This window comes from Dreissena polymorpha, chromosome 1 (genome assembly GCF_020536995.1).
Source record: "Dreissena polymorpha isolate Duluth1 chromosome 1, UMN_Dpol_1.0, whole genome shotgun sequence".
Classification (NCBI taxonomy): domain Eukaryota; kingdom Metazoa; phylum Mollusca; class Bivalvia; order Myida; family Dreissenidae; genus Dreissena; species Dreissena polymorpha.
In genome coordinates this window covers 35,160,901-35,183,402 of record NC_068355.1, presented here as the reverse complement: position 1 = coordinate 35,183,402, position 22,502 = coordinate 35,160,901, and the positions used below count along the sequence as shown (strand labels likewise).

The 22,502-nt window shown below is 35.5% G+C and overlaps 1 protein-coding gene and 1 long non-coding RNA gene across 5 annotated transcripts in view; one reads left to right on the top strand and one right to left on the bottom strand.

Annotated features, from left to right (window-relative positions):
• LOC127876921 (uncharacterized) overlaps window positions 1-22,502 on the top strand; it is a 119,513-nt gene that overhangs the window by 10,876 nt on the left and 86,135 nt on the right. The window lies entirely within an intron of this gene.
• Window positions 1-22,502, bottom strand: part of LOC127876684 (uncharacterized) — a 203,952-nt gene that overhangs the window by 172,056 nt on the left and 9,394 nt on the right. For both annotated transcript variants that reach the window (XM_052422088.1, XM_052422078.1), the window contains exons 2-3: window positions 11,194-12,182; window positions 10,196-10,359 (exon numbers count right to left, since the gene is read on the bottom strand). In XM_052422088.1, coding sequence (XP_052278048.1) covers window positions 10,196-10,359; window positions 11,194-12,182 — 1,153 coding nt within the window. The remainder of the gene's footprint in view (window positions 1-10,195; window positions 10,360-11,193; window positions 12,183-22,502) is intronic.

The following is a 22,502-nucleotide window of genomic DNA, read 5'->3' as shown; positions in this document are numbered from 1 at the left end:
TTCACCTGACCGAATAGAGTGAGTTTATAACTGAAGAATTAAGTAAAGTTTAACTCATATTTATTGCAATGTGCAGCCTGTGTATAAGTATTGGACAACTATAAGTAATTGATTTTGGAACATATAACATCAAATCATTATGTGTTCTTATGCAAATGTAAATCACTGTAATTTTAAAATATGTGATTCATTCAATATAATATGTAATTATGTAGTCAACTTGTACAAAATATACTCTTATATATTCTCCGTACAATATCAATCTTTTACAAAACTATCTGTTTTGTATTATCAAAAATAAAATGATAATGCGATATTACACTGATATAAGCACATTATCGTGTTTTTTATGCGTTCCGAAGATACATAAAGCAAAACATTGCTTATGCTTATATATGATGATGAAAACTTTAAATTTGACAATTTCGATCATTTGTATAAGCATTTATTCATGTGTAGTTTTTTGTTACAACCTTTGTAATTGGATAGATATGTCGGAACAATGAAATTGACGTTTTCGAAAAACAACAACAAAGGGGGAGTACTCTTAGGAACAAGTAACGCGTTAGTGTTCTTAATGACAAAAAGGCTCAAAATTCACAAATAGAGTGATTCCAAATGGATGTAATCGTTCTTTTGGCATGTATTAGACTTTTTTGGTATTTAGTCATATTTTGTTTGGCCTGTCACAAGGACCGGCAATATTAGAAACTTCGCCGGACCGTAAACAATTTTGCCGGACAAGACAGGAGGTCCGGCCTTTTCAGGAAGCCTGATCTTATGTAAGGAATAACGCTAAGAAACAAAGCAATATATAAGCATTTTATGCACATCGCCCAAGTATTAAACAACACATGTATTACTTTATTTGCTTGTGTTTTTATTCAAGAATGACATGACGCATAGATACAAAATTGTCTATTCCTTCAAGTTGACGTATTATAACTGTAACTTTAACTATTATAGTATAATTTTATTTTGTATAATCATAAACTGTGTATTTTGTAAACACTGTATGCTTGCTTTGTCCACTTGGGCTTTTGGCCTTCTGGATGGATTATTTTATAAACCATATTGTGATGCAGCCATTCCAGCCATAATATTATAGCATCTACAAAAACGCCAGATTGTCATCTTGTACTCAAATCAATTAACGATTGAGTCAATAACATGTTTGAAATTATAGGGAGCCTTTAATCAAGTGCTCATAATCAAGTAACAGCTTTATGCAACCCTAGGCGCTTTAGAGCCAGGCAAACAAAATAACATGAAAATTGTGACGGGGACCTAAACAAAAAATATGTGACATTAATCCGACCCCTGCAAATTCGAGCCATTTGACATAAATGTATATGAATATTTAGCAATACAAAAATAGATGCTTCGAGGATAGTCCGAGCAAACCGGAAAGTTGAGCCAAGCAAGTTTGAGCCAACAGGTTTTGACTTTATATTATTATTTTTAGAAAATTACTATTCTGCTTATCTGTGAACAAGTCAAATTCTTAGGTTCTCTTAATACATTTTTATTGTATTTATTATTGCCTTTTATGTTCATTCTTTCTTTATTTAAATAAATTTAGTTTCCACAATTATAGAAGAATTAGTTTTCTAGTTTGGATACTCGTTTACAGTAATTTATAAATATATTGAGACTTCACCACTGTGATAAAAGTTTAAAAAAGCACAAGAGCCATTCAATTTTAAACGCTCTGAATTCAATAACACATTGCTTACATTAGTATCTCTTAACAATTATTTATAATTTGCATTAACATGCACACCATTGTCCCAATAACCACGTTTTAAATCATATTGTGTGTTATACCAAATTTATTCTCTTAAGAATGTATAAATACAACCCTTAAACGGACTTAACTTGAGCATCGCTCTTGAACAACGTGACTTAATGAATGTGTATAGTGTCTTCCCACATAAGCCAGTGGAGTCCTCATAGGCTAACCTGAGACGACACTTTTTTACTAAGACTTGATTATTGTTTAGAAACAAGAGATGTGTTCGTCAGAAACAAAATGCCCCCTACTGCGCCGCATTGCAATAAAATTTCTATTTTTTTATGTTTCTCATTGAAGGATGGCCTTGATCTTTCACCATTCAAAATGTGCAGCTCCATGAGATACACATGCATGCCAAATATAAAGTTGCTATCTTCAAAATTGCAAAAATTATGGCCAATGTTAATTTTTTTTCGGACGGACGGAGAGACTGACATTCTGACTGACTGACTGACAATTCAACTGCTATATGCCACACTACCAGGGGCATACAAATTCCCTTTAAACGAAAATTTATTATATATAATAATTATCTCCCTTTAAAGCTTATTGCTTTCCTTGGATTTGTATTTTCGACCCTAGACATTGGAGGATTATCTTGACCTTAATATTTTACCACTCAAAATGTGCAGCTCCATGAGATATACATGCATGCCAAATATCAAGTTGCTATCTTCAATATTGCAAAAGTTATGGCAAATCTTAAAAGTTTTTTTTCATACGGACGGAGAGACTGACATACTGACTGACTGACTGACGGACAGTTCAACTGCTATATGCCAACCTACTGGGGGCATACAAATTCCCTTTAAACAAAAATTTCCTCAAAAGCGGAAAGTATCATCCCATATTACTCTGTGTGCCCACTGCACAGGCTATTCTGTAGATGGCACTAAAATGCATGAAGCACTATTATCCCAGAACAAGGCTCACCTGGTATCATCTTGTACAACTCGTTAACAGACTGTAGGGGGACTTACTTTAAGCCTCATTCTGATAAAACAGGGTTTTATAAATTGTGCACTAAGTTTTGTCCTAGATAAGCCTGTACAGCCACAAAGGCTAATAAGGTACAAAGCTTTCCGCTAGACAGATTTTTTTTTAAAGAAGAGGCTTCCTATATACGAAAAAATTCCGTAAATGTGGAAAGAATCGTCCCTGATTTGCCTGTACATACTACACAGGCTAATCTGGGATCACACTTTACGCACATGCATTAAGTCCCCTTACAGACTACACAGGCTAATCTGGGACCACACTTTACACACATGCATTTTGTCCCTGTGCAGACTACACAGGCTAATCTGGGACCACACTTTACACACATGCATTTAGTCCCTGTACAGACTACACAGGCTAATCTGGGACCACACTTTACACACATGCATTTAGTCCCTGTACAGACTACACAGGCTAATCTGGGACCACACTTTACACACATGCATTTAGTCCCTGTACAGACTACACAGGCTAATCTGGGACCACACTTTACACACATGTATTTAGTCCCTGTACAGACTACACAGACTACACAGGCTAATCTGGGACCACACTTTACACACATGCATTTAGTCCCTGTACAGACTACACAGACTACACAGGCTAATCTGGGACCACACTTTACGCACATGCATTTAGTCCCTGTGCAGACTACATAGGCTAATCTGGGACCACACTTTACACACGTGCATTTAGTCCCTGTACAGACTACACAGGCTAATCTGGGACCACACTTTACTCACATGCATTTAGTCCCTGTACAGACTACACAGGCTAATCTGGGACCACACTTTACACACATGCATTTAGTCCCTGTGCAGACTTCACAGGCTAATCTGGGACCACACTTTACACACATGCATTTAGTCCCTGTACAGACTACACAGGCTAATATGGGACCACACTTTACACACATGTATTTAGTCCCTGTGTAGACTACACAGGCTAATATGGGACCACACTTTACACACATGCATTTAGTCCCTGTACAGACTACACAGGCTAATCTGGGACCACACTTTACACACATGCATTTAGTCCCTGTGCAGACTACACAGGCTAATCTGGGACCACACTTTACACACATGCATTTAGTCCCTGTACAGACTACACAGACTAATCTGGGACCACACTTTACGCACATGTATTTAGTCCCTGTACAGACTACACAGACTAATCTGGGACCACACTTTACACACATGCATTTAGTCCCTGTACAGACTACACAGACTAATCTGGGACCACACTTTACACACATGCATTTAGTCCCTGTACAGACTACACAGACTAATCTGGGACCACACTTTACACACATGCATTAATAGTCCCTGTGCAGACTACATAAGCTAATCTGGGACCACACTTTACGCACATGCATTTAGTCCCTGTACAGACTACACAGGCTTATCTGGGACCACACTTTACACACATGCATTTAGTCCCTGTACAGACTACACAGGCTAATCTGGGACCACACTTTACACACATGCATTAAGTCCCTGTACAGACTACACAGGCTAATCTGGGACCACACTTTACACACATGCATTTAGTCCCTGTACAGACTACACAGGCTAATCTGGGACCACACTTTACACACATGCAATTAGTCCCTGTGCAGACTACACAGGCTAATCTGGGACCACACTTTACACACATGCATTTAGTCCCATTATCCCAGAGGGAGGCACATGTTTCTTGAAAAAACACTCAACAACAGACTGTAAGCAGACTTAACATAAGTTTGTGGAATGAGGCCGGAGTCCTTCTAATAGGGAAAATTCTTGGTGTTTTGAACACAAATTGGGACATTGTGTTGTTGGTTTTTTGCTTACAAATACTATATAATTGAGAATAAGCATTTTCAATATTGTATTTACATGAAATAAGGTTCAAGTAATAGAGCTGGGTAGGAAGATTAACTTGATATTGTGATACATTTATTTTCTTTATCTTCAATTGGAAATTTAAGGCAGTTGTTTGGGAAAAATACATTGTTTTAGGATTGTAAATGGGGTCGATTTCAGACCCCAAATTTGACAAATAACAGCAACACTATAGACAATCCCAGAAATCAAAACCTTCCGGATTACCCGCCCCTGAATACTCTCGCGCGCCTCCAAAACGGTACTGAAGAAATAAACATGGACCTATATATGTGTGTATAGGTCCCTACGCAAAACAAGGAAGCGAAATGGGTTTATCAAATATATTTTAGGATTTAAAGAGTTTCTGTTATCGATCTGACAACCAGATAATAGTTTGTGTTTTTTTTTATTAATATAAATTATGTAATTAGTAGAAATAAGGTTCATCTGCATTTGTTTAAGAGTAATAACACACAGCATGGACATGGACCTATTTGTGTAGGTCCCTGGCATGAATAAGGTCTTGATTGTCATTTAACATGTTATTTAAAGGTGACGCGTGATATCTTATCTAAATTTTGGTATCAACACACGTGCAGACATGTAGTGTCACGGGCAAACCCATAAACGCGTTTAATCCACACTTGGAACATCGCCTCCCATTGAGCGAATTCGTTCGCGCCTTTATCGCTGATGTTTTTTTTCAAGAGATGTATGTTGCTGTCATTTATAATCCGTAATTTAAGAAAAATCAATCACTTATTTTGAGCGTGTTTTTATTTTTTAAGCGTAAATTTAGACCGTTTTACGAACATTAAATAAAGACATACGTTTAGGAAATCTAGAGAACACAATTGGAACTATTTAAGTTTATTTAAGGTTCATTATTTTTCATGTTGAACATTTCAATCGTGAATTAAGATGTTATTAAGAAAATTTAATAATATTTCAGGCAACATGTAAAACGTTATTTAAATAATAATATAAGAAAGTTGTAGACAAAAGCTGATATGTCCTTTTCAATAAAAAAAGTATGACATATCCTGACATCTTACACAGTTTTGCAAGCGAATAACTCCGAAACTTGTTCATTTAAATCACAAAATTCATTTCCAGCTAGTTATTTTTGTATTAGCTTAAGAGCGATTTTTAAAATAAAAGATTGCTCAAAACCACTTTAGTTTTAGACTAAACTAGATACATTATTTTAATTAAAAAACAAGAGTTCCGCGGTCGGAGATGACCGCATTGAAGCCGGATTTTTGATTTAAATGACAGGAAAGTACCTTTCGTGTTTTTGTCAATGCAATACTTAAATTACTGAAATATTGTTCAAAGGTCAAAATGAAATGTAAGTACTTTTCAAGGCATGAGCAAACCTTGTGTTATGTTTTGAATGCATGCATATACATGAACAACAATAACATTTAAGGTCACAAATATGAACTTGAATTGACAATTAGGAAAGTTTGATCTCAATTTTTTTATTAGCAAATTAGTAACATATTGTTTGAAGTTTCCATCAATTTTATTATCAAATGTAAGAAAATAAACTTAGATGAAATAATACTATTTATGAATGACATTGAAATGACCAGTGGTCATCTTCTAGTACTGGCCAATCTTTATTTCAAGTTTGAAGACTCTAGGTACAAGCATACCAAAGTTATAACATGAAATAAGAACTTTAACATTTTTACATTCAAGGTCACAGTGACCTTGACCTTCAAATGAATGACCTTGAAATGTCCAGTGGTTACTTACTAGTTCTGGCCAACCTTCATGTCAAGTTTCAAGACTCTAGGTCCAAGCATACCAAAGTTATAACAACTTTAACATTTTTACATTCAAGGTCACAGTGACCTTGACCTTCAAATGAATGACCTTGAAATGTCCAGTGGTTACTTACTAGTTCTGGCCAACCTTCATGTCAAGTTTCAAGACTCTAGGTCCAAGCATACCAAAGTTATAACAACTTTAACATTTTTATATTGAAGGTCACAGTGACCTTCACCTTCAAATGAATGACCTTGAAATGACCAGTGGGCATCTGTTAATCCTGGCCAACCTTCATGTCAAGTTTGAAGACTCTAGGTCCAAGCATACCAAAGTTATACCATGAAATAAGAACTTTAACATTTTTACATTCAAGGTCACAGTGACCTTGACCTTCAAATGAATGACCTTGAAATGACCAGTGGTTACTAACTAGTTATGGCCAACCTTCATGTCAAGTTTCAAGACTCTAGGTCCAAGCATACCAAAGTTATAACAACTTTAACATTTTTTATATTGAAGGTCACAGTGACCTTGAACTTCAAATGAATGACCTTGAAATGACCAGTGGTCATCTGTTAATCCTGGCCAACCTTCATGTCAAGTTTGAAGACTCTAGGTCCAAGCATACCAAAGTTATACCATGAAATAAGAACTTTAACATTTTTACATTCAAGGTCACAGTGACCTTGACCTTCAAATGAATGACCTTGAAATGACCAGTGGTTACTAACTAGTTATGGCCAACCTTCATGTCAAGTTTCAAGACTCTAGGTCCAAGCATACCAAAGTTATAACAACTTTAACATTTTTTATATTGAAGGTCACAGTGACCTTGACCTTCAAATGAATGACCTTGAAATGACCAGTGGTCATCTGTTCATCCTGGCCAACCTTCATGTCAAGTTTGAAGACTCTAGGTCCAAGCATACCAAAGTTATACCATGAAATAAGAACTTTAACATTTTCGAGCACGCCGCCCGCCCGCCCGCCCCCCCCGCCCGCCCCCCCGCCCGCCCCCCCCCGCCCGCCCGACAACATCAATCTATAAGCCGAGATTTTTTCGAAAAAAATCCGGCTAAAAAATCTCTACCTGAAAATCTTACAGAGTTTCGATAACAAAGTTACAAAACAATTTTAGAATCACAAACTTCATTTCGGCTATAGATTTGTATATTACCTTTAAAATGACACTTACAAAGAAATATTAATAGCGAAATGGTAACTGTTTAGACAAACAAAGTGATGTATTATTCAATTAAAGAAGTCGTCCTAAGTCTTTATAATCTTACAACGTTTCTTAATGAATATCTCCGGAAAGTATAGAAAGTACGACATTTAATAAGAAATAATATAGGCTTAAACAAAGGCAGATATCAATTTAATTGTCTACATCGATCTTAAATCTATCTAATTAATATCAAAGATCTATCCAAAAAATATGGTCTGAATGGATGTTTCCAATCTTTATATATTGATAGTTCTTTGTTAATATCTCCGGCACTATTTACGCTAAAATCACAACGTTTACTTCATACTTTAGATATTTCTATACCTTTATAATTATGCTTGAATCATTTTATTCCATAAAGAAATAATTAAATTGTATACAAAGGCATTATGCTGAAAGGTATGCTTAAAAATGCCAACTCGGCCTTAAACATTACGTGTTGTCACTGAATATTGTTGCAAAGACACATATTTTATGAATCAATCGTGTATATTTTTAATTTAAATTATATTGATTTACAATGTGATACATATCGACACTTGGTTTCATGTTTCACTTGTTTTCAATCCTACTGTGCGAAGTCATAAAGTGCTGTTTATTGGAATAAAGCGGGTGTACACTATGATAACGTTGTAATCTGTCATATTCTTCAGTACCGTTTTCAATCGCGGAATACGTAATAGCCAATATGGCGGCGCCCATATTATCGATTCTGGGATTGTCTATATACATATTAAAAACTCTACATCTCCTTGCAAACAGGCTCTATACAACCAAGGCATTCCAAGCTTAATTAAATATCTCACACTTTTTAAAAAACTCAAGGTATGCATGGGAATGACATAAATTCTCGAGGTGTTGTGTTAATGAGGTTTCTTATGAATAAGTTGGGAAGCATCGAGCTGAAAAAGGTTTTTAGTTATTGATCTTCAAGTAAAAGAAGTTGTGTTTTTAAAAGGATATACACAAGAAAAGACACCATTTTACCTTCTGTGAAATCATATCATTCTTGTTCTCTTCATTTTTAACATTCTTAATAAACAAGTAACACTGTAAAATCATTATTAATTGTGAGACATTATTTTTTGTTGATTTTAAGAGTTGACTGATCCACAAATGTATCACAACGCACCGGAAAATAACTGACATAAATACCTTATTTATTTTTCCCATTTGAAAAATCCACCAATAACTGCTGTGTTCATAAACGGGTTATTTTTACGACGACATTTCATATGGACGAATATCAATGATTTTGTAATATACAAACAATTAACAATTTTTCCTTATGTAAATTCATACTGTTCTTTACAACCTCATCTTTTTTGCATTCTTAATAAACATGAATTACTTAAGTCGGCGCTTTCCTGGTGTATTTATGGGTCTGTTAAACGGACCCATACACAAAGCATTTTATTTGTTCTTAAATAAGTGCCTAATGAAAATTATATCTCAATCATATTTCAATTAGATCTAACAAAGTATATAACTATCATACTATGATTTTATTGGTATTAAATTTTAAGTATTACAAAGAATTTTTATTAAATTTGTTTTTACTAAATCAATTGACTTATTTGTGGGAAAAAAATATTAGTCCCAAAATTGCATTTTCCCTCAGAAAATACCTGACAATTTAAGCGTGAATTTGTTACCTTCTGCGTATTCAGGTCATTCTTGTCCACCACATCCTCAGCATCCTTGTCCTGACTCAGCAGCGACTGGAGCAGAAGAATTGCTTGATGTATTTCTTGTATGTATATTTAGGACTCACACACATTTATATAAAGGTAATTACAAATAAAAACTAAATGTTCAACAGCATAAAACAAAGTAAATAATTAAATATCATATGTGAATATTATGTAAACATTATAAATCAAAATATATTCCTCATAAGATTACTACAACTTTATCATATTTTATAAAAACAAATTGCATCATTATAGATTTTATACCATTGTGTATCTCGAAATGAAAGTCTAAAAATAGCATTAAGTGCTATGTACATGTGCATCTATGTACAAACATTAAATGTGCAGTTGAAGTGCTTTGTTTGTTCATGCACAGCTTAAAAAAACTTTTAAATTAAAGGACCATAAAACAAATGTTATGACAACATAACATAATAATTATGTATAAGATCTAATATTAAAAAAAACTTCACATTGTTTTAGTAAATTACTATATGTGTACACAAAAGTTGCATCAACAACTACACACACAATATTGTATTGAAATATAACACACTTCAATGTTCGTATGCTGATCAACACATTGTCATTGAAATACTAATCACTAATTACAACAACTAATACATACATGTACACACTATTCCACTCTGAACACCAGGATGTTGTCGTTGTCCTCCTGTCCCACAATGATGGAGGATGTAGTGCTGCTGTAGCAGACTGACAATGGGTACCTCACTCCATCCTCCCGGGTAGCAAGATTAGCCAGCTTACTCTCTCCCTCCCAGCCCACCTGTAGTACAGTGTTGAACAGGTATCCACAGACCAGCAGCACCTGGCCTGCAGGGGTCACATGTAGACCATGTAGCCACTCTAGTGCTGGGTCTGAGTATGTAGCCAGGAGTGTGCCATCCCTGGCCAGGGTGAGAAGCTTATGCTGGGTCCAGCTGCTGATGATGTACAGCCTGTCTCCTGTGGGACTCACAGCACACTTCCATACTGCAAAACAGAGTAACATCAAGATATTGAATTACTGTAAATGTTAAATAATCTTATTAAACATACTGCAGTGATATTGTATTACGCATATGTTGCTATAAAGAGGCCTTTACACATCTAAAATATATGCATACATTTCAATGATTCAATAGTTAAGCGTGACAATAAACTTCAGTAGCAGAGCTATTGTGTTAACGTTTGACATGTTGAAATGCGACTAGTGAGTTAGATATGAATTGAAGCAAAACAAGTACACAGATGGAAACAATTACACATACTGAAACAATTGCACAGTTCTATCAACAGGTAAACATATTGTACATGTACAATCATTTTACAACCACAAAATTAAGACCAGGTCAGAAAGTGTCTCTCTCCCAGGAACACAGTTTCTATTTATAGACATGTCATGTAGTTACTGTCAAAATACTTCATTACTCATGTTTATAAATCAATATTTCTGAATCTTGTTTTGGCTACAATGTACTGTAGCATTCAAAGGGCACATATGAATTAAAGAACAATTTTTTTATAATACATCAGCAGGTTTTTTGCTATTACATCTGAATTTTATTTTATTATCATCTCACAAAGTATGTAACTATAATTTATATTATTTTTTCAAAATAACAAGATAAAGGCCTAATGGGTCAATATTTGTTGATTAAAAAAATAAATCCCAACTCGGTTCATTTAGTCAATAAAAATTCCCAAATTTGTCATTGTATGAATTTAGAATAACACAATTTGACTAGACTCCTTTTCCCACAATGGCTAGACAAATCCCTGTACATAATACACATGTTATCAGGATGGATTCACCATGATTCTTACCTGTCCAATTAGCTGATCTATCTTGGGAGAGTCTGCAGATCAGTTTGCCACTCAATGTGTATTTGTACAATTCTTTACCAGAGGTGACAAAAAGGTCTCCTTGGTGATGGGTAATACATGTACATTTATGTTGTAACTGAAACTTTCTGCCAGAAACAAGCTTTCCCTGGTTGACAGTGATAAACTGGACCTCATGTATCTTGCTATCATGGTCATTCACAGCCACTGCAACCTCACTGGGTGTGATCAAACATATGTCCCATGGCCCAGCAGTCACATCCCAGTGATTCACCACCTGGTACTGCTGGTTCAGCAGCTTGATCCTCTTATTCTTCCAGTCTGTGACCAGCACCTGCCCATCAGTCAGAACACATATGCCTGCAATACTACATTCATATGAATCACTTGGTATTCTCACATTGTGCACAGACTTCCGCTGGACGTTAAACGCCTTGCCTGACTTTCCTAGCAGAGTCAATGCCTGCTGTATTATATGCTTACATTTTATGCTGGCTATAAGACAGAGCTCCTTATTATCTCCAATTTTCTGAACAAGTTCATGGAATTGTGACAAGTCATTGTGAAGAGTGGTGCATTTATGAATAGAACTTGTAACTGACTCTTTAATACTTATAACTTCATCTTTCATCTCGTTAAGTTCCTTCGCAGTAATATTATCAAATTCATTCACGATAGAGAGAACACTCCTACACATCTCTTCTTTTAAATATTGCTCATTTCCGCCTGATGTACCCACAGAACTATTATCACATTCATCTATATAAGTATTTAAATTGCCAAGCATTTGCTCTATCATAACTGCACTATGTTCCTTGTATGTTCTCTGCAATGACTGAATGCTGGCCTTCTGACTGATTTGCAGGGTTTTAATTTCCCCCAGGACAGTTTCCAGCTCCACTGACAGCCCCTCTAGGCCTGTGGGCTGCGAGTTGGTCAGCTCCGAAATCTGGGTCACTTTACTGCACTGGCTGAAATAAACAATTAATACATGTACATACTAAGGAATAGTAAGTGATATTATGTAATGCTTCAAACAAGTATAAAGTGTCAAATAAAAACATACATGGACAATAAATTAACGCTTCTTGGGCTTAACCCTTAAAGCGCTGGAGCTGAATTTTAAAGGCCTTTGCAAACAGTTTGGATCCAGATGAGACGCCACAGAACGTGGCGTCTCATCAGGATCCAAACTGTTTGCTATTCTGATAGTATTCTTTGAAAAAAATGAAGAAAATGCTTATTTTACAAATTCAGCAGACGACATTTTAGCAGACGACAAATTTCCCAGCATTCAAAGGGTTAATATGGAGGTATATAGATTTGCACTTTTCCATCCATCTGCGTGACTTTTCTGGCTTATATAACTCAACACGTATTCCTGCAACTTTACAAGTACAGTAACCAGGCATGTGAGCTAATGCACACCTCTATATGTTGTTTCTGTTGTTTTCATCATAATTGTAGTAATGTCTCATATTTATACATAAATGACATTTCAAAATATGTGTAGAGTGTAAAATAATCAGTATTGCTTGCTACAAGAGGACTAACACTTTACATAAATATTTATCATTGTGTAATTTTACCCACATGCATAGTTTGATATATCTGTACAGCTGATAGAGGGATGAACTATTCTTAAAGCATTACCCACCATGTGAAATTATGCACCTTGATATTTTTTTTTATTTTTTATTTTACATAAGAAGAGTTATGTGACAATCCCTTTAACCAAACAATAATATTTTTTCAATTGCGAGAAGCGTTACTCAAATAGAGGGATACTTCTACAGTAACATAGTAATTGTCAGGTTAACTTGTGCAACTCCATATGTTTGTTCATAATTTAAAGACATTTGTGCAGTTGTGGGACAAATTGGATTGTAGAGGTATCCATGTACTAAGAATACATTTCTAGTAGTTTATATTGTTTTCAGTTTTAGTATCATTGTACACCTTGACCACACTATCCATAATAACACATGCAAGAAAAGATCATTAATGCTCTTCCATCCCACAAAAAAACTAGCATGACGTATATTAAATGTCTATTCCCAAACTCAGTATGTCCAGTCTAGCCAGTGATGAGCGACTTATGACATGCAACCTGGTCTACTACATTTGTATCTCCCCATATTTGTTGTTGTTATTTAACCTATATTGTGATTTTTTTGCTTTTGTTGTTGTCAAGTGATCTATTCGTGGAAAAGTAAAGACACCATTGTTAAATGTTTGAATGGTCAGATTAGCGTGTGCAACTCCATATGTTTGTTCAAAATGTTCCTAATTATTCTTGAGTTATCATTAGGAAACCATTTTACTGTTTCGAGTCACTGTGACCTTGACCTTTGACCTAGTGACCTGAAAATCAATAGGGGTCATCTGCCAGTGATGATCAATGTACCTATGAAGTTTCATGATCCTAGGCGAGCGTTCTTGAGTTATCATCCGAAAACCATTTTTCTAAGTTGAGTCACCGTGACATTTTAATTGTCAGGTAAACTCGTGCAACTCCATATGTTTCTTCACAATTTTTTGACATTAATGCAGTTGTCTTAAATGGATTAAAATTCAATTATTAAATGCATTTAATAATGGCAGTACTGTAATATAACTTTTATCATAATTGAAAATCTGCTTAAAATATTGTTATTATGGTTATAAAAGGAACTAAAACTGACTACTAAATCTTTATAATTTCATGTTATAATCTTCTGTTACCTTTGACCTTTTGACCAAAAAATGGATTGACCTCTTAATTTTCCTCGATGTAAACATTAAACATGTTGCCTGGCTGTAGATCAAAGCATTTCCTAGATATACACTGTAACTCCTATATAGTGCGGTCCGTTATAACGCTGTGTCCAATATAACGCGGGGGGTCCTTGGATCCTGTTTTTTCTCCAACCTTCCATACTGATTCAAATCCATGTTATGCAACTTCATGTATTTTCATAAATTCAAAGAAGCCGGCAAAATCACAGCTTGATTGCTCTATCCGTCCGATTAAATGATTTTAATCGATAGAGGTTAAACGACACTTGACAGCTAATTAGTGTTACTCTGTTGTGTAATGTTAATAAAGGTGTGAAAACTTGCGAGTCGGTGTTTATTACATGTATTCCCTATCAGAGCGGTTCGGTGCGCTAATTTCAATAAGGCAAGTGCAAGCGGAATAATTATCAAATTAAAGTTATTTAAAACGATTACCTGTTTATGTTTTGCATTTATCGTGTATTGTATTTAATTGTATAAACTATGGCTGTGTAAGTGTGTTATCGTTTATTATATGCTACACATGCTTGATAAATAAAAATATCTTTGTGCGTGTTTAATGTTTCAGTACGTATACGAAAAATAAATTTAAAAATCCTGACGATTTATTTACATGCTAACGCAGTGTAATACTTAACAGAGATGCACTTAAATTTTTGCCCATTATCAGAAAGTCCAAGGAAAGCACGTTTTTTACATGCTGCATATGACACAATAAAACATTTCTTTGTACATGTATCGTATTGCATTCGATCTAAATTTAAATTCGCTCGTCCAATGAAAGCTGTGTCCCATAATGCACTGTACTATTTTTTCTGAAAAATGGCTTAGGCATATGAATTTGTTTACGAAGTTCGTAAACATATTTCTTGTCATAAATGTTAAACATTATTTTTTCGTAAGTGATGTAATTATATTGGATTATCGGATAAATGTGCACATTAGAAAAGTGGTATGTATACTGTTATCGTTCGAATCGGTTTACCGTAAAACGTTCCGTATAAGGCGCATTTGTGTATAATGCGCAAGTACTTTTTGAAGCCAAAAAAATCGGGAAAAAAAGTTTTTGAAGCAAAAAAAAAATTGGGGGGGAGAAAAAATCCGTACCGTAGGCTAACTGAAAATTGTTTTATTTACATTGCCGATCTCACGCGTTCTTGTATTGTTTCAATTATTAACAAGGGCTGTTTGTAAAACATGCATGCCCCCCATATGGCCTGTCCGTTGTACTGGCAGCCATTGTGTGAATACGACTTTCGTCACTGTGACCTTGACCTTTGACCCTGTGACCTGAAAATCAATAGGGGTCATCTGCAAGTCATGATCAATCTACCTATAAAGTTTCATGATCCTAGGCATATGCGTTCTTGAATTATCATCCCAAAATCATTTTACTATTTCGGATCACCGTGACCTCGACCTTTGACCTAGTGACCTCAAAATCAATAGGAGTCATCTGCGAGTCATGATCAATCTACGCATGAAGTTTCATGATCCTAGGCGTATGCGTTCTTGAGTTATCATCCGGAAACCATTTTACTATTTCGGGTCACCGTGACTTTGACCTTTGACCTAGTGACCTCAAAATCAATAGGGGTCATCTGCAAGTCATGATCAATGTACCTATGAAGTTTCATGATCCTAGGCCCAAGCGTTCTTGAGTTATCGTCTGACAACCACCTGGTGGACGGACGGACCGACTGACCGACCTACCGACCGACTGACCGACATGAGCAAAGCAATATACCCCCCCTTTTTCGAAGGGGGGCATAATAACATAATGGACAAATATAAGCACGCATTTTCGAACGAAAATAATGAGTGATTTTTTGCCTGATATGTATCCATAAACCAAAGAATAAGTAATCGGTTTCAAAATGATTCCCAGTTTAATTTGTCTGAAATCGACCAATTTTCACAGCTGGAAAGAGACGTTACATAGACCAGCTCATGTCTGCCCAGTATCAAAATGAAATACCACTAGCATATCTGGGCATTTTTCATTCCAAGAATACTTAGAGCATGTATTTGGTACTGGGCATCATGGCTTGGGAATACTTATTGGTAGATTCCTCAAGAAACGCTCCACAGCAAGAAGGAATAATGTTTATCAAAGTTGTCTCCCCTAGATAACAAAACTCTTCATTTTTGAGTAGATTAACAGTTGTGTGGAAAAAGTCTATCATAGGGAGAAGTTGTATTTATTTAATATCTACATCTATTATTTTATTTGTGAGCAATTATTTAACTGTTTGTTTTGTAATAATGAAAACAACATGTTTTTTTGGGGGGGGGAATATTTGTTCATACCTGGAAAAACATAATTTGTGTTGGCAACAAAAAATGACTTATAGCTGTAATGATATTTTGATCCTGGTTTTCTTACGTAAAGTAATATTGATTAAAATTTGCACAATTTTCATATCAATTTCAAATTAATACAGTAAAATTTAGAATACTTCCAGCATCCAACGGTGACATTGATTAATTAAACTATATAGCCAATATTGTTTTTTTCATTTTTATTGACAGTCGTAATAAAACCGACAGGACTGTTCTTTAATAGAAATAATGTTCTACTGAAAATCAATGGTGATTAAATCTGTATAAAAGCCTAGATTTAATTAATAAGAACTACGTCCATGAATATAGTAATTGAAAATTTTATAATGTTTCTCTGAGCGCAGTAAAGTACCAGCTGGGTTGTAGAGAAAATTTTAATGAACGCTTAGAAATAGACGTCGCCACGAGTAAATGGGACTTGTACTCGCAATCAAACAATTGTCTGTTTGGAATTTTTGTAACAATAAAATGTCTACAGTAATTTAAAACGGACTGGTAATGGACTTGATTTGTTAAGGAGGATGAAATAAATAATGGTGCCAGGACTTTAAAGCAAAATATAGTAATTTGATATGCGGCTTTTGGCACATATTGTATCTTTAGACATTAATAATAATTTTGCCAGAACAACTCTTGACATATGAGTCCGGTCATGCAAAATAAGGTCTTATTCCATGTTTGGCCAGCGGCCCTGTCTGCTTTACTCACATAAGGTTTCAGGGTCTTGTTTGTGGAAAGGGTTATACTGACCAGACTGTGTGGATGTGAAGGCTGGTCGGGAACTTCCCTAGCCCCACATGGCATAAGACCCATTTTCGCATGAAAAGGTCACATTTTACATCATATAACCCTTTATTACTTAGATACGTATTTTTAGGCATTTGTAGTCCCTCAGAAAGTTAAATTTTAAACCAATATTCCCATGCAGTAAAAGGAAAAAAAAACCAAGTCCGTAAAAGCGGATTCTTCTACTTGTGTTCTGAGTTATAAGGATTTCTTCAAAAAAACAACCAGTTCAATTGTGGACTAATATCATCCCAAACCTTAACACCATCTTATACCAGTTCTCAAAATTGGGACCAGTAATTTAAACTTCAGTATGTGTCACTCAACTGCAGATATGTCAAGGTCACTTTATATGGGACCATGGCAGTAAACTTCATTTGTGGACCAGTTGACACGAATTGAAACATTAGTCAAGTCAGATTTCAATCTTGAGACCCTATGAAAACACATTCTGAAGATACAAACCATTTCTAGTTGGAATAACTAGTGATAAAAGCAAACTTTGGCATCAATTCAGAACAAAGTGCAGCATTCAAACTTACGACCAATATTGGACATCATAGGCCCGTAACCTATGTTTTTGAATTCACCAGTTGACTAAAGACCATGCTGGGACACATATTTAGGACTTAAAAAATCAGTTTTAATGTACAAAGACTTGCAGTCTGTCTATTCCAACTTCAGCCCTCATTTGAGATTGCATTTAACTTTAACCCTTTGCATGCTGGGAAATTTGTCTTCTGCTAAAATGTCGTCTGCTGAATTTCTAAAATTAGCATTTTTTCGATTTTTTTCAAAGAATACTATCAGAATAGCAAACAGTTTGGATCCTGATGAGACGCCACGTTCTGTGGCGTCTCATCTGGATCCAAACTGTTTGCAAAGACCTTCAAAATTCGGTTCCCGCACTAAAAAGGTTAACTGAGCCTAAAAGGTCTGTTCTGTGGCGTCTCATCTGGATCCAAACTGTTTGCAAAGGCCTTCAAAATTCGGTTCCCACACTGAAAGGGTTAACTGAGCCTAAAAAGTCCAACTTGGGGTCAAATTGTGACTTAAAGTTCTTGCATGTGACTGGGTAATCATACTTCAAACAAGTAGAGGAATCAATATTATATATTATTCTATATCCAATAAATTCTTCCAATCGGCATTCTTCATATGTACCAAGTGACCGTCCAATATATTCCGGTATTGGATCCAAAAAGTCTGTATTTTTTCCATATTGGACAGTTGAGTACAAGTGCACTAAGCAATTGTTTTATAACGATAAAAGCCGTTACCGAGAAAAAGTATCCGAATGTACTATAATCGATTCACACAGGCGATATTTTGCTTGTATGTCTCTTTTTATTGCTTTCCTATTGAAAATATGAGAGGAAATAAAAAAACAAATCGAGAATGTGATATTTAATTTATTTTTATTGTTAGAAATTAAAAAAAAATGCAAAAGCAATTGATATTGTTATTGCTAGAAATTGAAAACAAATATGCAACAGCAAAACAAAAAATCAATTTTATTAACCTCAATGACAACTTTAATCCAATGCTAGCCTAATAACAACTAAGTTACAATGATATGCATTTCCATTTTCCATTTTCTGTTCTTCCATCCATTTATCGAAATGTATTTTAAACCACAGTATTTGTTGATAGCGTTTGTACACATGCTCACCATTCTGACCCAAAGGCCAAAACACAATTTACGAATTCGTAATCCTGTCGGAGCGAGTTGTTTTATTCCTATCAAAGTTAACAATAATGCATGACAAACAAACAATCCGAAATACGTTTTGCCTTTTGGATTCGTTCAATGCTATCAAAATGGTATAATTTGCTACTAGATTTATTAAACACTACCACCTCCATATTGTTGTCCCTAAAATGCAGAGTCTTGCTTATACTAGTATGTTTTGTCAGAGAAATGACGTCACACGAGATACGTCATAAAGTGCGTAATTAATGAATGAAAATAAAAATACGGAAAGCTGGTTTGGTAATGAGGATATAGAATAAAAAGTTTATTAGACGTTTAAACTGTACAATACGTGATATATTTGGACTCGCACACAGTTTGAAGTCATATTGGACTCGCCTAACGGCTCGTCCAATATGACTTCAAACTGTGTGCTCGTCCAAATATATCTCCATATTGTACAGTGAAACGTCTAATAACCTATAATTATAAATATTTAATATATTGGCCCTGCTCTGTGAAAATGGGCTTTAATGCATGTGCATAAAGTGCCATCCAAGATTAGCCTGTGGTATATTTCATTTGAAGAAAGTCTCTTCCTGGCAAAAATCAAGTTTATAAGGCGGAATTGTCTTCCCTGATTAGCCAGCCTGTGCGGACTGCTCAACTAAACTCCTATTTTGATGGTTTAGTATATTATACTATTATACACTATTTAAAGCATTTTGTACTATTACACTTATCATATTTAAATAGACCAGTTCATATTTTCACATTTTCCCACTGCAACTCAATATTAGTTTTGTAACAATTCCCTCTTTCTAAACATTACTTTTCCATATCGTGGCAAACAAAACAGACAAACATTTACGACTTAATGGGTGTTGCAAAAATGTTATCTGCAAACTAGAAAACTATCCAAGTTTACTGTATCATGAGAAATAATTAGCTGTAATGTGTTTTTTTCCCTGTTTTTTGTTCATTTTCTGTAAACTTTCAAGACACTGGTCAATAATTCACACAGCGCTGGCCTGAGATCCTGGGAACTTTGTCACTGGTCATTATTTGGTGGACAGAAAAATCAATGTATTAGAAATTTTATTACAGTTCATCTTGTCTGTGCTCATGAATTTTAATCTTAATCAACCCATCCCAGTGGCACCAGTCCGGAATTCAGCATTCGTTTGCAGGGGATCTTGTGAAAACAGCCGTAAATAAATTCAACTGGATAGTACAAATTATGGACACTGGTGATTTTTTTCCCTTCTCCAGACATTGAATAATGCCATATACTATTATACACAATCTACCAAAAAACAGCAGTGTTAAGACTGCTTATATCTTAAACACAAACAAGTCACATTAAAATGGACTTTAATTTTTGTTGACCTTTAAATGATAGCCAATATCATGGCATAAATTCTTCATTACAACAAAAACAAGAAACCGTCAGAGACGGGTGATGCTCCCAAAAGGTTTTTTTTGTCACAATATTGCACTGTATATTCAGATAAAAGGAAACATCTTGAGGGGCATAACTTTGGACAAAATAATACGATAGATGGTTTAGCAACTTAAAAATTTCAAAGGGCCATAACTCTGTGAAAAATCATCCGACCAGAACCGGCTGATAATATGCACATGTCCTCTTGGTAGTGAAGCTTCCCATAAAGTTTTATTGAATTCCGGTTATTAGTTACTGAGAAATAGCCCGGACAAGAATTGCACTATATGTACAGTTAATGGAAAATTTTAAAGGGCCATAACTCTGTGAAAAATCTTCCGACCAGAACCCGCTGATAATATGCACATCTCCTTTTGGAAGTGAAGCTTCCCATAAAGTTTCTTTGAATTCCGGTTATTAGTTGCTGAGAAATAGCCCGGACAAAAATTGTGCATGGAAGGACAGACAGACGCACACACGCACGGACAGACGAAGCGGCAACTATATTCTCCCCCCAAAATAAATTTTGGGGGAGCATAATAAACTGAAGAGCTTTGTCACAGACGTGAGGAATACCCCCACATGCCACATTGACACAGAATATTTTGCATGTTGTCTTCACAAAAACAGCGGACACCATGCTCAATGTTTTAAACGCACTAGGTGACCCCGTGACCTAGATTTTGACCCGCCGCATGGCCCATATTCGAGCTTGACCTTCACATCATCTAGTTACAACTTCAGACCCAGTGTGGTGAACATCAGATGAAAACTACTTGAATCAGAGAGCAGACACCATGCTGAATGTGTAAAACATACTATGTGACCCCGTGACCTAGTTTTTTATCTGGCACGGCCCATGTTCGAGCTTGGCCTTAAGATCATCTTGATAAAACTTCTGACCAAGTTTGGTGAGATTGTATAAAACTACTTGAATAAGACAGGGGACACCATGCTGAATGTTAAAAAAGCAGTAAGTGACCCCATGACCTAGTGTTTGGCCCTGCATGGCCCATGTTCAACTTGGCGTAGAGATCATCTAGATAAAACTTCTGTCTGACCAAGTTTGGTGCAAATATTGGATAAAAACTACTTGAATTAGAGAGCAAACACCATGCTCAATGTTTAAAACACACTAAGTGACCCCGTGACCTAGCTTTTGACCTGCCATGATCCGTGTAATTGTTCGAACTTGGACTAGACATCATCTACATACACATTCTGACCAATTTGAGTGAAGCTCGGATGAAAACACCTTGAATTAGAGAGCAGACAGCATACTCAATGTTTAAAACGCACTAAGTGACCCTGTGACCTAGTTTTTGACTCGGCATGACCCATATTCGAACTAGACCTAGACATCATCTAGATACAACATCTGACCAAGTTTGGTGAAGATCAGATAAAAACAACTTGAATTAGAGAGCATGCAGACACCTAATACGGACTGACCGACAGACAGACAGACTGACCGACAGACAAGTTCACTCCTATATACCCCCTAAACTTTGTTTGTGGGGCTATAACTAGTTGCAATAATCCAACTCCCAGCTATTGACCCTCTTGGTCGATGGGAGTTGCAACTGCTTACGGCATTTTCCATGTCCCCTGCCCAGAATCCGACTTGCAGTTTAATCGGAAATATTAGCCACATAAACTATTTTCTGGCATAAATAAACACAAATAGATCGTAAATATATCCATAATGCGCAAATAAAAACAACTTACATGATATGTAATGCTCGCATAATATTGATATTAATCTAAAGTTTCAAACACGTTAACGGTTCTTTTAAATGTATATGTTTTTGCAATGGACAAAGTCGAGTAATTCCAAATTCGAAAATACGCTATAAACCATCTCGGGAATCATCAGCCAGATAAATCTCGTGTCTAATCTACCAATCGTAATATACGGACTATCTCCGAAACATTTGTAAGATCGATCAAATAGTAAATTCAAAACTTCGGCTTTCGGTTTGATAACGGGTTTTGTATATAGTTTTGGTTTTGAGTATTTCTCCACAATCGACTTGCAAATTGATATCGGTAATAACAGGTATTGTGTTTGTAACGATGTATTAGGCTGATTAAACTCGAGTTTATAGACCTACATGAGACATAATTTTTTTACATTAAAAATGGGTTACAAGGAAGACCTCTGAGTTGTAAGTATGTACTTATAAAAGCTCAGAGCATTAAAGAAGAACTAGGGGTATAACAAGAGCACTGCATAGCGGGTGCCAA